At 41.9% G+C, this 17,050-nt stretch overlaps 1 protein-coding gene across 3 annotated transcripts in view; it reads right to left on the bottom strand.

Annotated features, from left to right (window-relative positions):
- The window catches only part of MAPRE1 (microtubule associated protein RP/EB family member 1), a 31,043-nt gene extending 15,564 nt beyond the window's left edge, over window positions 1-15,479 (bottom strand). For 2 of the 3 annotated variants that reach the window (XM_010591607.3, XM_010591610.3), the window contains exons 1-4: window positions 15,366-15,464; window positions 12,415-12,503; window positions 12,184-12,307; window positions 1,581-1,726 (exon numbers count right to left, since the gene is read on the bottom strand). In XM_010591607.3, coding sequence (XP_010589909.1) covers window positions 1,581-1,726; window positions 12,184-12,304 — 267 coding nt within the window. In that variant the 5' untranslated portion in view covers window positions 12,305-12,307; window positions 12,415-12,503; window positions 15,366-15,464. Of the gene's footprint in view, window positions 1-1,580; window positions 1,727-12,183; window positions 12,308-12,414; window positions 12,504-15,365 lie in introns of all 3 variants that reach the window. The other variant, XM_010591606.3, reaches the window with a different exon arrangement.
- Between the last annotated feature and the right edge of the window lie 1,571 nt (window positions 15,480-17,050).

The following is a 17,050-nucleotide window of genomic DNA, read 5'->3' as shown; positions in this document are numbered from 1 at the left end:
AACTGACTGACATTAGGACAGACATAAATTTTCTAGACATGACTGGTGGGTGAGACTAAACATATTAGCATCATGCTTTAACATGCTAGTGAGGCATATCTTCCATTTGTATCTACATATCTTTTACTACCTCTCTTTAAAATTAAACTATGTGACTGTCATTTAAAACCAAATGCCAAAATAAACTGCATTTAGAGCCAGACCTTCAAAATTACTGATCACATGTTAAACCAAGATTTTTCTAAAATAATAAAGATTTTATGAATAACAAATTAAACTAAACCTTAAAAAAAATAAATGTAATAATATTAACTAGATCCACCCCTCTGATCAAATAAATACAAATTTTTTGAATATTTTGTATGATACTGAAACATTTACAAATAAAATGCTACATCTGGAACTTGCTTCAAAATAGTCCAGTAACACAGGGGGTGGGGTAGGGCTGTAACTGAAACAAAATTGACCAGGAGTTGACAATAGTTGGGATACACAGGGGATCTTACCATTATTCTCTCTACTTATGCATACGTTAGAAAATTTCCATATTTAAAAAAGTAAAATGTAATTTCATTTTTTAAAAACTACTACATATGATAAGCTATACCTAGTTTAAACTGTGCCTGGCAACTAAATAAGGAGCCCTGGTGTGCAGTGGTCTAAACACTTGGTTGCTAACCAAAAGGTCGGCAGTTAAAACCCACCAGCCACTCCTGGGGAGAAAGATGTGGCAGTCTGCTTCTGTAAGGATTTACAGCCTTAGAAATCCTATGGGGCAGTTCCACTGTGTCCTATATGGTCTCTATGAGTCTGAATCGACTCAGCGGCAGTGGGTTTTGGTTTGGCAACTAAATGGTATTCTTACAATACAAATACATTATTTTATACATTATACAAACTAAACTAAATTTCACCATAAATAAAACCAGATATACCAACAGAAAGTTAATTAGGGGATGATTAAAAGTTTTTTAGTAAAAATGTTACCCCCAAAGAATGGCTTAAACGAATAAACCCTTCTGATGGAGGGTAGGGATAAAGTCTGCCTGATTTTGCAATAATCTACTACCCCCTAAAGCAGAGCTAATATCTGTTTAATGAGGCCTACTGGACCATATTTCTGATACCTTCAAATAACCCTGGAGACAGGAGGGAACTTCACAGCACCCACCAGGGATCCTCCTGTGACCAGAAATAGCAGGTATTTCTAGAATCTTCCCTATTGGAGCTAACTATCCTACATATGCTACGCTTCACAGAAGTAAATCCAGAGATTTAGAGACTACATCTCAGGCTAATAGAAATTAAACAGTAATATTTTTAAAAAATCCACTGGGACAGATTTACAAGTTAACTCCTCCTAACAGGCACCAACTTCACAGGCGAAGACGGCAAAGGAACTAGGGGTAGGGAGGATAAAGGGAAACTTTGTTCCCAGTAAATTCTGTGCCAACTGAGGAAAAGATACCCATATAAATTGGGAAAAGAAAAGCCCAAAGTCATGGGCTAGCATTTGTATCCTTGGTAACAATCATCAGTAAAGAAACTTTAACCTAAATGAAACAATAAAACATACTTACTTTGTCAACACCCATTCTCTTAAAACCTGCTTGTAGTATTTTAAAGTTCTGGATGTATTCATGTTCTAGCTTAGCTTGGAATTTCACTTTCTTCAATGCAATGGAGCCAGGGAACAGCATGTCCATAAACTGACAATAGGCGGCCCCTGAATGAATGACAACAACAAAAAAATAAGATTAAAACTAGGTCATTTCATGCTACTATTAAAGGCACAGTCTGAACTTCTTCCCAGACCCACTTAACACAAGTACGATTTAAAAAGTTGTAAAGCGGACTACAAAACCCAGAAGCTTCATTACTACTTGACACTAAAGTCATTTTTTAAAAATCTGAAACACAGCTGTGGAGCTTTATAAATTCTACAACATACTTGCAATCTGGAAGCCTAAAACGAGAAGAAGAAAGCTTAAAACTCCCAATTTTTATTAGAAACCAGCGCAACAATAAAATGACCACTAGAGAGATAAGTGAGGGTCTAGATTAGAAAGGAGGAAAACAGAGGTGACATTTTCTGATTTTTCAAAAGGACAAACCCTCCTCCTCACTGGGGAGGAGAGAGGAATGCCCCAGGTTTTTTATCCTCTAGCCAAAAAAAAAAAAATTTCTAAAACATTTGTGTCCCTGGACTTTTTACATCTGTAAATAACCCTAATCTATCATTTTAGCAACAAAGCTGAACAGAAGATATTTTTATGTCCCTCCATTAAAAATACTTAAATGGGTACTATGAGAAATAATTGCACATATTGCATCCCATTTGCTCACCAAATTTTATTCCTTTCCTTTCTTGCCCATTTTTTTTTTCCATCACCCCAAAAAAGTGTTTTTCTCAGTGCTTAAATTTTCTAAAAATGCTATTTCTCTAATGCCTACCAAACAGAACTCTCCTAACAGGCCAGGCTTCTCTGTGTACTTCCTGCTCTTTCAGGGCAAATACATCGAAAACAAGCTAGAAAAAGAGGTAAGAAACCCAGGGACTAAACAGTAAGCGTTCCACAACACTCAAGGCCACCATAGAATATATACTTGACTTAAGACCTAGGCAAGTTGGCTCGCTGCTAGGTTCAGCATAAAGATTATTTTTAGAAAGAAGATTCAAAGAGAGCAGAAACACTTCAGCGAGCAGGGGGACATTCTTAGCATAAAAAGGAGCCTTGGAAAGTGAACGCCTTGAGATGGCTGATTTATTCGCTCATGCAATGAAAATATATTGAGGGCACTCAATGTACCAGGCACTGAATTAGCCATGTTTACATTTTTAAAAACAGGGACACTTCCTAAATTGTAGAGGACAATGACCTAGTTTCTTCAACCACAGATGGGGGAGGGATGAGGCTGTTATGTTTTAAAAGAGATTTAGCCACTAAGAGTTATAATTTACCAGATGCAAATGTATACACTTTGTTTAGAAACTGATACAAACCAACTTAAAAAAAAAAACTACAGAGACAATCTATTAAGTGTCTACACCCATGGCACTATTATACACGAAAGACTTTTTTCTCAAACAGAAAAATAATGTGCATTTTCTAAATCACCGTATTTTCAAAATATCCAGGGGGATTCTAGGTAGAACTAAGCAAAACCACTTAAAAGCAAGAGTCGCCTGCTTCTGAGAAAAAGTCTGCATGAAGAACTAGCACTGTTTGTATTTTAGAAGAATCCTTAGAGCCATTTGAAAATTAAGAACTGAGGACCAAAGATAAAGTGACTTGCCCAAGGCCACAGAGCCAGAAACTTCTTAGGACGAGTCCCAGGCATCCTGACTCCCAGTTCACTGCTTTCTTACACAGTAACTCCCTCTGATAACGCCCTATAATTGAGTAAAGTAGCTTTTCCTGGGTCAGAAGAAATATGTCATGCTGCTAGTTGAAACAGAGTTAATGCATTAAGAAAAACATTAAAATACCAACAACAATGGGCAAAACAACTGGACAATTCAAAGAAATACAAGTGACTAACAAACACGGGGGCCCAGACAAAGGAAGTGACTTTTTTTTTTTTTTTAAAGAACAAAGATATATGCATGAAACTGGTTATCACAACTTCATTCACAGGCATTAAAACTGGAAACAACCTAAATCTCCAACAGTACAAGAGATCAATTACATAAATTGTAGCACCCCTACCCTCACAATGGAGCCCTGGTGGCACAGTGATTAAGAGTTTGGCTACTAACCAAAAGGTCAGCAGTTTAAATCCATCAGCCACCCCTTGGGAACCCTGTGGGACAGTTCTACTCTGCCCTATGGGGTCGCTATGAGATGAAATCAACTTGACAGCAATGTGTATCCTCATGATGGAGCCCCAGTGGTGCAGCGGTTAAGAACTTGGTCGCTAACCAAAAGGTCAGCAGTTCAAATCCACCAGCCACTCCTTGGAAACCCTAAGAAGCAGCTCTACCCTGTCCTATAGGGTCGCTACTGAATCAAAATTGACTTGATGGCAAAGGGTTTGGTTTTGGTTTATCCTCGTGACACAGTATTATGCAAGCACTCAAAATACTTTTTTAAACTTTTTGGGGTAAAACTTAAGATTTAATGGATAAAAGAACAAGCAAAGTATAAAAACGTATCTACATTCTCCTACATGTAAAAATATCTTTATACATATAGAAAAAGGACTAAAAGAAAATAATATATTAGGTTAAACCATATGGAATTTCTGTTTTTGTAGATGATACATGGTCAAGGAGCAGTCATTTATGGGAGGTGGTACTGAATGCATTGTTTTTTAAATATGTAATTATGTACTTCTATATTACTTTTATAAGAAGCCCTAGTGCCATAGTGGTTAAGTGCTCAGCTGCTAGCCGAAAGGTCGGTGGTTCAAACCCACCAACCTCTCCATGGGACAAAAACATGGCAGCCTCCTTCCATAAAGATTACAATTACAGCCTTGGGAACCCTACAGAGCAGTTCTTCTCTGTCCTATAGGGTCACTATGATTCAGAATCGACAACAATGGATTTTTTTTAAATATTCCTTTTATGATCAAGCATATTACTCTTATAATCAGAAAACAAAAAAGGGTAAAGTCTTAAAAGGAAAAAGAGTATATATCAACCACTTTTCACAGAAAAAGAGCTGAAAACTCCAGCCTATAAATGACTCAAATAGGTGAAGAACAGGCTAAAAAGGAGCCTCCCTTCCAATTTCTGCCTTAATAACTAGTGTGGCCATGACCAGAGCAAACACAAGCATGGTCACTGGCCCAACAATATGTAGCAGGAGGCTGCAGACAGACTCGGGTAGGATCACTGCATCGACTACAAGTGCCCGCCACAGCTCCGCTCTACCAGGCTCTGTGTTGGCTCTCAACTCTTTCTTATCAAGGGTCCCTTGGAAAAGTAGATTCAACGTACAGCCACCATTCTGCACAGAATGCTCCCCAACCAGAAGATCCCAGATTAGGAACTCCCAGGGTTTTACACACTGACTATTAAATGTTAAGAGTGCTCAGGCTTCCAAGAGTGGGTGAGGCTTGAGTTGGGTGTTAAAGGATGAAAAATCTGAAAATAGAGGGCTGTGAAGAGTCATTAATGCAGGCATTAAAAATCACGTTAAGATATTTTAACATGGGAAAAATACCAGTTTAATTTAAAAAGCAGAAAATAAACTGTACTACACATGTGATTATATATGCTATTTATTGCAACAGTCTGTAATAGCAACAGACTAGAAACAACCTAAATACACATTAATGGGGGACTGACCAAAAAAAATCATGGTGCTACACAGCCATAAAAGAAAACTCAAGTGGCACGTGCTACACAGATATGGAACACTCTCCAGAATATACAGTGTGATTGAACATGCTACCATTTGTGTGAAAAAGAGGAAAATACACACACACACACAGAATATGGAAATATGCACGTTTTTGCTTGTATGTACATATGCTCTCTAGAGGATACCCAGCTGATAACACTGGTTACCCCTGAGAAGTGCACTGTATAGCTGGTAGATGGGAGTGAGAGGGAGACTTCTCACTGTTTATCTGTCTCTTTTGAATTTTAAACCATTTTCAGAATTTTGGTTATATAAGAAATAAAAACGTATATACAGCATGTTAATTATACTTTAACATAAGCGTCATTATGAGCTGCAATAGACTCAACAGCGACACGCTATATTATAATACTGGGAAAAAGGACAGCTAAAATGAGTGACTTTGGTTAAGTTGTTTAACCTCTCTGAGCCACAGTTTTCCTATCTGTAAAGTGGGAATGATAGTCCCTACCTTCCAGATTATATAACCGAAGCACTTTGGAAAATGCCTGCCCTGTCATAAGTACTCAATACATGAAGCCATGATTAGGCTAAAAAAAATCACAGCTAAAAGAGAACAAGGACTATCGTTAACTTGTAACATTACAGAGGATTGTGAATTTCTTAGTACGTTCCTATAATGAGGACCTAACTATTTATAATCAGAAGAAAATAAGTTTCCCCTCTTTCATTTATTTTGCTTTTAGTAAGGCAAAGAAAAATCAAGGAGGTGCTTAAAGAGTTAGACAAAAAAGTTTGGCGAGTTACTGAAGGTCCTTGAGCAGAACAGTGACTTAATGAAGACGGTCTCTTAGAAAGGCTGCAGACTGATGCAGTATGAGAGAAGGTAGGACCTGGAGAACCTAGAATTTGGTGCCCAGTTAAGAGGCCACTGTGGCAGCAGTGTGCAAACTGAGAAGGGGCTGGATCAAAAGACCCTTCACAAGACGAAGACAACTTTGTGGGAAACCAGACTCAAAAGATGCTTCTCAGGCCAGAGATACTGGAAGAATGGTGGAATCACGGCCCTAAATGGAGTACCTGGGAAAGGAAGCCAGCCTGAGGAGAAAACAAAGTTGGAACTGAGGGAATTAGAAGTGGGCCAAAAGCATCCTATGGATAGAAACACCAGGGCAGATCAAAGTGGGAAAGACATGGTTAGGGGCACGGTCACATCCTACAGGACTGAGCCATTAACAGTACAACATGAACAAGAGTAATACAAACAAGACAGTACAAGACAACCAGAACAAGTCTATAAACTCAAGGGCTGTCTGGGTCCCACAATGTGCTGAGGAAAAAGAAAGCCTAACATTTGTCTGGGGGCATCTGAGCACCTCTCCAAATCTTCACAATGCAGTAACTATATAGCAGACTGGAGGAGAGAGGGCAAGTAGAGGAGAGAAGCTGAGGACATTCCCTGAAGGCCCTTTTACGTGCGCTAAGCATCATGCAGGCCATGGCAAAAATGTACAGGGGTTTGAACATGGAATGGAACTGGGAGCAAAGAGGGAATCAACAAAAGGCAACTGGCATCCCCATTTTGACACAAACAATTCCTTGTCAGGATCATTCTCTGTAATCAGGTTGTTGTTTTGGGTTTGTTTGTTTGTTTTCCTAGATGATTATTTTTCCAAAATACTTAATGACTAGCTCTACAAAGGCAGCAGTGGTAGTCTGGTGGTAAAATTCTCACCTTCCATGCAGGAGATTGGGGTTCGATTCCCGGCCAATATACCTCATGCACAGCCAGTGGAGGCTTGAGTGTTGCTATGATGGTGAACACGTTTCAGCAGAGCTTCCAGACTAACATGGACTGGGAAGAACGGCCTGGTGATCTACTTCCGAAAATCAGCCGATGAAAACCCCAGGGATCATAACAATCCAATCCACAATCGATCACGGGGATGACACAGGACCAGGTAGTACTTCCTTCCATTGGGCATGGGATCACCATGAGTCAGGGGCTTACCTAATGGCAGCTAACAACAGTAACAGATTTTTTCCAAGGATGGTCATTTTCCCTGGGAGCTGGCTCCTCTCTGTACGGAAGTTTATGCATGGGGTCACCATGAGTCAACGGCCAACCCAGCAGCAACTAACAACGGCAACAAGCTCTCCAAAACAGGGAGCTATGGATGTAATAATAAATCTCGAAACAACGTGCCCACTCTGTTACTGAAAATTATCCTTGCCTTATCTCATGATAAGAGCCAAGCAAAAGCTCTTTTCAGTACTGGGCAGGGGAAGCCTACGATGCTATCAAAACTCAGACATTTCACAAGCAGCCCACACATTAACAGTGTAGGAGGTCACCGCTTTGCCTACTCAAGGGAAAGACCTATTCCTACCTTCTACTTGGTGGGGAATTCTGGTCTGCTTAATCCTCTGCATCAGAGGTGAAACCAGAAGGACCAGGCACCGGTACAAAAGGCTATTGGGATTGTCCTTGGGCCTCAATAAACTCAAGGAGCTGAGGAGCCTTATGTCCCCTATGACTTCAATCCCCTGGAAGCAGGCCTTCCTCAGGGACACAGTGTCTGCAGCTCATACTGTTTGGTCTCGTACTGGAAGCTGAGACTTGGTTTTCTAAACACTAATATAAAATACAATGCAACCATCTATTGTATTTTTATGCAAACAATAAGCGCTTTTTTTGCCAACTGTGTCCCCTTGCACATTATTTTCCTAAGCACACTACACACTTTATATGTGTGGGCGTGTTATTTTATTTGTGAAAAAATATGGTACATTCATTCGTAACCCTCCAAGAAAGGCTCTTGAGAGAAGAAAGGGTTATGAATGAATAAATGTTTATTTACAAATCGCAAATCACAGCTAAGTGTCCTGTCCTTACCATTTTCTACTGAGGAAAAACACTTTTATGTGGGATAAGAAAAGAGACTGGCATCAGGTAAAGCTGAAGTACTTCACAGATTTTTAATGAGACAATATCATTGTAATTAATTATATATAATTTAAACATATTTACATTTAATCCTCTTTCAAAAGTTTCTGTAAAAGATATAACATGTACACAGCAGAAAGAGTGTGGGTTGCGTGGTCAGAAAGATTTCAGTTGAAAACCAGGCTCTAAAATGCAGAAACCATGACCCAATGGGCACTGTCCTTAATCCTTAAGAGGGTGTGCCCGTGTGCCCTCCCTTGGGAGGATCTATACTCACCTCCAGAGTCTGGCACGGGATCTAGCTGGGAGCCACTATTACAGTTGATCGTCACAACAGTCCAACAGGTGAGCCAAGTACTGCTACCCCATAGTACAGATGAGGAAACAGACATTAAGGAACTCCTCTAAAGTCAAAGGGCTCAGAGCAGTCTGAAGCCTTCTGATGCCCAGTCCTGACTAACCGTGACAGCTCCCTGCCTATATGAGATAAACTTGAGCAGCTCATGTACAACACATGAAAAGAGGTCTCATCACATGAGACTATATGGGCATCTCCTGTACGGAGGGGAGATGAGAGAGCAGAGGGGGTCAGAGGCTGGCCGAATGGACAGGAAAACAGAGAGTTGAGGGAAGGAGTGTGCTGTCTCATTAGGGGGAGAGCAATTAGGAGTATATAGCAAGATGTGTATAAATTTTTGTATGAGAGACTGACTTGATTTGTAAACGTTCACTTAAAGCACAATAAGGATTTTTTTTTTTTTAAATGACAGGTTAGTTTAGAGCTACTTAAAGATTCATATGTGTATTCAAAGGAGCTAAAATTAGGCAAACCAAATGTTAACAGCTGTATCACTGCATAATATGACTACCATTTTCTTCTTTGTGCTTTTTTTCCCCCAAACTGAATATATATCTTACTTCGAAATAAAAAAAAAAAAGAGAGATCTTATTTTTCAAGTTAACTAAGTGAAATATACTTTGGGGTATATTTATAGGAAGAGGTAAATTTTAGAGAGAAATTACTGGTGAAAAAACTGGCTTCAGTGAAAACTAAGATGACCCCATCCCCACATTAGTCAGACATCATGGGACAAAGACATGCTTTAAGCCTCAAGCAAACGGGGGTATGGAGATGGAAGTTAAGGAAAAGAATAGAAAACGGTGGAAAGGTAGCAGAAATCCAAAGCTAACAACTTGTGTCCACTATTTAAAAAGTAATTACTGTTTAATCACCATTAGGCATCACTGATTTACTACACAATTTCACAAGTAGCCTCTCCCTCTGTCCATCTGCAAAACTGAGATTAAAACTTACAGAGCAAATAAGACAAGCAAATGAATCAAAGACCCAACTATAACAGAAGACAGTACAAAAGCTCAACTCTGGAAAAAAGAATCATACAAATGATAGTAATAATTTTAAATCAATCCAAATGGCACTGGTCTGAAGGGAAGTCTGAAGAGGCAACAGGGTGCAGAGCTGAACAACATGGGCTCTTGATTTAGAAGAAGGTTCAAACACCAATTCTGTTGTCTGCATATCCCTAGGCCTGTTACTCAACTTCTCTAAGCCTGTTTCCTCATCTTTAAAATGGGGTTGATAACCATACCTAGGTACAATGAGAATTAAATGAGGAGATGTCTGACAAGCATTTACACGATGCCCAGAACATAAATGTTCAATTAAATTATTGTTCTTATTACTAGAGGGCTGAGGATTCTGATTCTTTACCCCATGAACAAGACAAGAATTTAAATACCAGCAGAATACGTATACTATCATTCCTTCTGGCGTATTTCTGACCTAACTTCTATTTGTGTTAGATCTAGTTTTGATAACCCTAACAGTTTCCTTACCATGTCAAAACAGAGGCAGTCAGTAGAACTTAAAAGGTGGGACAAGAAGTCTTTACAGGCAGTGTAAACTGGTAACAAGGAGACCTGCTGGTGCAGTGCTTAAAGCGCTCGGCTGCTAACCACAAGGTCAGCTGTTCAAACCCACCAGCTACTCTGCAGGAGGAAGATGCTGTAGTCTGCTTCCGTAAAGATTTACAGCCTTGAAAATTCTATGGGGCAGTTCTGCTCTGTCCTGTAGGGTTGCTATGAGTCAGAATCCCACATCAATGGGGTTTAAACTGATAACAGCTTGGAAAATAATTACCAAGAGCCTCAAGTTCACACCCTTTCATCTAGTAATTCCACTTCTAGGAATCACTGAGGAAATAAACAGGAGATTTATGTTAACGGATACTCAACCTAGCCATAATTCATACAGTGGAAAAATTAGAAACAAATTTAAATGACAAAAAACTAAAGATATTAAACAACTCCAGCATATCCACAGAAAGAAATAGTACACAGCCCTTAAAAATGAATTAGCGACCACAGGTAATGCAAACAGTTAACATGTTCAGCTGCTAACCAAAAAGCTGATGGTTTGAGTCCACCCAGAAGAGCCTCCAAAAAAAAGGCCTGGTGACCTACGTCTGGAAAACCAGCCACTGAAAACCCCGTGCAGCACAGTTCTGCACTGACACGCGTGGGGTTGCCGTGAGTCGGAGTCAACTTGACGACAACTAGTTTTTAATTTCAAGATATTTAATGACACAGTGAATATTCACTGTATAAGCAAAAAAATGCTGTAATATATACAAACATAAAAAAGGGACAGAAAAAAACATGCAAATAGTAGCTTTTTCTCAATAATGGAATTACAGGCATTTAATCTTCTTCTTTCTAGCTTTCTAAGTGTTATACAATATAGTACACACTACTTTTTTAGCAGAAACGAAACATTGTTTTTTAAAACATTATCTTGTCAAATTGCTGTTAAACAGTAGTTTAATAAAATCATGATGGAAAAGCATCCGCCTGAGTCTGGTCTTGTGCTTCCTGGGAAAAATAAAGCCACCAGGGAACTAATATAAAACTGGAACAGTAGTACAGCCATGCACCGCATGACACCTGTTCAGGCAACACCCAAACTTATATACATCCCTGGTCCCAAAAGGTTATAAAAGAGTTTAGAAATCTCGACTGAACAATGAGATGTAGTGGATTTAGGCAAGTCAAACTTGACAATCCCAACGATCCTCAAAAACAAAGAAAAAAATTCTCCAAGCTGTTAAAGGATCTGCTCCACCGAAAGCTACAAGGCTAACGAAAATGTGAGAGCAAACTTTATCAGATAAATTGTTAACGACGTGGACTGAGGACCAAACACAAAAGCGAATCCCTCTCAGTACTGCTAAGACACGACGTTTGTTAAAGATGCTTAAAGAAAAAGCAAGACTAGACTACATTACCGAGTTGAGTGCTAGCTTTGGGCGGTTTAAGCGCTTCAAACATTTCTCACTGCATTCATGTGAAAGTGAGCGATGAGTATTCAAGTGTTGGTGCAAAGGCAGCAGAAGAATTTGTTGAAACCTGAGATAAACTAATTGTAGAGAGATGTTATTTGCCCCACAAATTTTTAATGTGATCGAAACCTCCTTATTCTGGAAGCAAACATCTGAATGGACCTTCATTCATAATATGGTTTCATGCAATGTCCAAATCACATAATGTCCTACTCCACAGAAATATACCATGTATGTTAAGCAACACATAACTGTACAATTATTTTCTCCAAATAAAGCATTTCAAACCTGCATGCCCAAGAGTACAGGCCAGGAAGTTGGGACTAAGCTGCAGGCCTCACAATCTCATCTCTCCAGCAGGAGATGGTGGGCGTACAGGCCAGAAGCAGTCTCTTTTAGCTACAGTTCCTTTCAGAAGAGGAAGTAGACCAAAAGGAAGAAACACACAGTGGCCCTAAGGCAGATCCTGAACCTCTGTGTGGTTTCTGCACTCAGATACAGGGCTAAGCATTTCTGAAGGACCAGGCGGGTTTCGCAGAAAAGCGGTCTAGTAGATTTCTCTCACCTGAGCACAACTGTTCGATCTTTGTCAGATTCAACTGCAGAGACTCATTGATCCAAGCCAGCATATCATGTCGACTTAGGTTATCGCTGGTGACTGACGTCGAGTATACGTTCACTGCCATCTTCTACAGCATGCAAGGAAGAGAGAAGTGAGCTCACATTATATCAGGCATGAAGTGAGGGCAAGCATTCCCTGGAGAGTCACCCAGAGCAGACTTGTGGGAACACTCACTTTTTAAGCCTCGCCTTCTTTCCAGAGAGGCCAACCCAGAGACACTAGGATTCCAGCCACAGGCCTGGATCTCCACGCATAAGTACAACCTGAAATGGATTGCCCAATACCAGTCAGACTAAAGCTTAGGCCACATTTTAATGTAAATGACAGAAAATTCTAAATTATGAGAGACCTAAGGCATGATTAGGCGCTTTATGGAGGTAGGGTTATGCACAAACAAGAACCTTCTCTGTTTAGAAAATGATTCAGTCCAAGCTTACCTAGCAAGATACCAAAATGTCTACACCAGTTTTCTTCAGATGGTGGGCCGTTATTAATTTGTAACAGTTTTCACTATGTTCCAAATTTTTCTTTAAAGACTCTACCCACTTTTGTAACTGAAAAAGCAAGCAAGCTTTTCAATAACCTAAGTACTACAGAGGCACTAATGGTAAATGACCTGACAGTGATAAGTCCTTGGTACTAATTTTCTGCTGAGCCATCTGAGCAGGGGAAAGCATCTAAAGGCTACTAAGCACTGCCTCTGAGATCTGCCCACCCAATCCCCTTATTGTGAGTAAGGGTGACAGGTCTAAAGAGGTGAGCGACTTACTAGGTCTGTGCCCTCACATTTCCCATGGCACTTGGCACAGTGCCTTGCAAACAGGCACTCAATAAATGTTACTTATCTCCAGGTTGGCAGGACAGTCTCAAAGAGAGAAAAATGTATATATATATACACATATATATTTCCCGCCCCCCCAGAAAAGCAAACCATCAACGCTCTTACACTCCCAAACTCAGTCAATAAAACCACGTTATGCAAGAGGCCAACATGACTTAGTTCCTGGCTCCACTGGGAAATTAATCCCTCCTGTGTTCCCAAAGCACTTCATGTATACCTCTGCAATAGGCATTATTCATAGTAGACTATTATTACCACTTCATCTCCAAACCACTCCCGGACCAGATTTGGGCCAGGAGGCGATCAGGCCTATGCAGCGCTGAGGATTTGAAGCCAGGACCACCAGATATGGACATGAGGCTACCCTCTAGCTGAAAAGGATCATGGTGAGGTTTAAATGAGATCATATATATTTGGCATGGTATCTAACACATACGAGGTATTAAACAAACAAGGTCCAGGGCAGGAATCTTGTCTCACTCTCATATGCCCAGTGCCAAAAAGAATGCCCATGAACTGCACTACCATCTCTCACTGGGATCAGCTACAACAGCCTTCAAATTAATCTCACTGTCTCAATCTGTTATTCACACAGCAGCTGGAGAGAATTTTCTGAATCATATGTCAGATCAAGTGTCTCCACTGTCAAAATCCCTTGAATGAATGAAATGCATACTGTGTACAAAATGCTATTATCAGGTTATCAAGGAGATACACATTCGAACAAAAAAACACAGTCCCAGGCTGAGCGCCTGGAATTTATTTTGGTCATATTTATACATACATCGGGTACTGTGTGTGTCACGCTACCATAAAATGCAAGCAGATGGTAAAGCCACGTGTGTCTCCTGACCACACCCCAGCTCAGAAAAACGTTAATGGTCTTCCATCATCATATAATTTAAAACTCTTTCATTAGCAGTGCATTAATACATAGTCCCATGTGTTCCAAATACTCTGCAGCCACTAAATACCTGGAGTTAGGCACCCTGTGGATATCCAATAAACATCCACTGACTCAACCAATTAATCGTCTCTTCCAGGCAGTCAAAACAGAGCCTAGCTCTCAGAGCTACAGCTAGAGCTCACCCTTCCTCCATAACAATTCCGACACTTGGCCTCAATGGAAGACCCCATGACTACCACACAAACCTCACCCTTACAAGACAGCTTGATACAGGTTTCGACTGCCCTGAAAAAGCCCCCTCTTGCCTACCCAGGTATCTCTCTTCCTTCAATTCTCCTACTAGGCTCACAAAGCATTCTAATGCAATGCTGGTTGACAAGCTCCCTACTGCTTTCAAGGGAACAGTGTGTGCCAAGTGTGTGTCCCAGAGAGGTGAGGTGTCTAACCCTGCTCCTGGGTGTATAGCCAGGGTCACATAGCTCTTTGCTGGTGCCACTCTCCTCCTCCTCAGGATTCTCTTCCCTAAAAGGGAGAGGCGAAATAGGAAGGGGAAGACGCCAAGCTCTGCCCTGCAGCACCAGAGGGCTGCTCAGAGGCAGGGACTGGCAGAGCATTTTTCACATTACCTTGCTTTACTGTCTTCCTAATACTTATATGGAATCGCCTTGCCCACGTATTCATTTCCTTAATTTACTATCTGCCTCCCCACCAAAAGTAGGCTCCTAGAGAGCAGGCCTTTGCCCTCCTGTTCCCGGGTGTATAACCGGCACTTAACACGGTGCCTACCATTCAGTAGGCGCTCGACAAGTATCTGCTGAAAGAAGGAAGAAGAGTCCAACAACCTGGCTTACTTTTGTCACTCACCTACTAAGAGCTTTCTCAACAGTATTATCATTGTCCCATTTCACAGATGAGGAAGCTGAGGCCCCAGAGGTTAAAGCACCCGCCCAAGGTCGCGCAGCAGGAAATCGAACCCAGGCCTAAATCCCAAACCCACACTCTGATCAGGTGATATGGCCTCCTACAGTGGGGACCCTCAGTTTCTAGCAGCGCCCATCTTCACCACGCACACCCGACACTGGCCTGGCTAACCCGGGACCTCCGGCCGCGGACCTCCGCCGCAGCCCAGAAGCCCTCACGCGGCTAAGGGGCAGCCCCCACTTCCGGCCCGAGGCCCCGCCCGCACGGGGAGCGGAGCGCGCGCCCCCCGGCCCAGTCCGCACGCGTCGGGTCACAGCCCCGCCCTTCCCCCACCCGGCCCGAACCGCACGCCGAATGGGGCGCTCGGACCCAGGACTCGCCGACGCCTGCCCGGCCCGCGGCCCACCCGGCTGCCTGCATGGCTGCGGCCCCGCGCCTCCTCGCCAGCTAGCTCACCGGGTCTCGGCTGAACCGCGTCCAGTGTCCGTACCCGGCTCCGGTTCCGTCTTCGTCTCGTTCAAACCGCCCTACCCCGCCCGCCCGTCCGCGCGATGACCTCACACGCACCCCCCGTTACGCACCGACGTAAAGGCTCGTCATCGCCCGCTGGCTCCTTTTATAGAGAGGGGTTCGGCTGTGCGCCGCGGGGCGGGGCCCGGCCCTTGACTGACGGCTGGACCAATAAGGGGCGGGGCGCGGACTGCCGGAACGGACACTGGTCACGTGGTTGACTGTAGCCAATGAAGTCCCGCCTTGGGGCGGGCGTGACTCCCTGTAGAAGGAGGGCTCTACTTACAAATTGTCCTCGGTGGTGGCAAAAAAAGAAATATTGGTTTTACAAAGAATTTCTACAAACGTGGATTATCGGGTAATAAAGGTACTTGACAGGCGCTTAGGGGAAAGGCTTACAGTCACCTCGGAGACACAGTCTGTGGCCACCCTTTCTATAAAAACCAGGTGCTGTGGAGTGTTCTCCAACCCTATCAAAAAAAAAAAACCGTGCTCACGAGTGGATTCCGACTCATAGAGGTCCTACAGGACAGAGTGGAACTGCCCTCATAAGATTTCCAAGGCTTTAATCTTTACTGAAGCAGACTGCCATCTTTTTCTAGGGATCTGTAAAGACCCTCCAGTCTCGTCATACATTTACTTCTTCCTTAGTACCATATTACAGTCATCTTATTTGTTTATATCTTTATTTCCAGTAAGCTTCATGGAAGCAAGGACCTTGGTCCTATTGCCGAGTATAAGTTCTCAACACAATGAATTACGCGCATTTTACATAAGTCAATCCACTTGCCCAGTATTACAGAGGTAGATCCAGGTTTAGATTTTTTTTTTTTTTTTACTTGTCTAGATAGCGTTTATTCATGTATTCAATATTTATTTTTCCAGATCGGGGCCTGGGGATTTTATGGTGAGCAAAAACCACACTGAGTTTTTTTTTTTTTTAAAAAACCACACACAACCTCTGAACCTCTTAAAATTTTCCAGTGTTGCAGGGGAGGCAGAGGAAATAATTGACACAAATAACTGGTTAATTACAAGCCAAATTTAGCGCTAGACAGGAATGGAATGATGGCACCTATAATCTCATGATAGCAGGGTCCTTGAGTGTCCTTCTGAGTCAGGCTGCACCCAATTAGTTGGTGAAGCCCCAGGAGGTGTTCAAAGAAGAGTGGAGTAGGGGCCTGAGGCAGGAGCTGTTTATTGGCCAGTACAGAAGTATTCCAATTATTTTAACCACAAGTACTGCTGGTAGTCCCTCAAAGAGCACATCACAAGGATACCTGACCTCACCTGCGCAGTGCCAGTTTTCCAGAGATGACACTTGTCCTAAAAGGTGAGTTTACCAGGTCAAAGGGTTGGGATAACAAAGGGTGACCTTGTCTGCAAGAGGCAACAGCAGAGAGCCCTATTACCAAATAATTAAAGTAATAATATTAACATTGAGTAGATATTTGTAATCCTTTTATGTCGACATGTGTTACCCTCATTTTACACATGAAGACATATTAAGGTTCCAAGAGTCTGTGACTTTCATAAGTGACATAGCCAGCAGACCTGGGTTCAAATCCTGGCTCTGTTAGGAATTACAATTAAATGAGATGTGTGTAAAGTTCTTAGACCACTCCTAGCAT

The sequence above is a fragment of the Loxodonta africana genome, chromosome 24 (assembly GCF_030014295.1).
Source record: "Loxodonta africana isolate mLoxAfr1 chromosome 24, mLoxAfr1.hap2, whole genome shotgun sequence".
Taxonomy (NCBI): Eukaryota; Metazoa; Chordata; class Mammalia; order Proboscidea; family Elephantidae; genus Loxodonta; species Loxodonta africana.
This window is presented reverse-complemented; position numbering and strand designations above follow the sequence as displayed.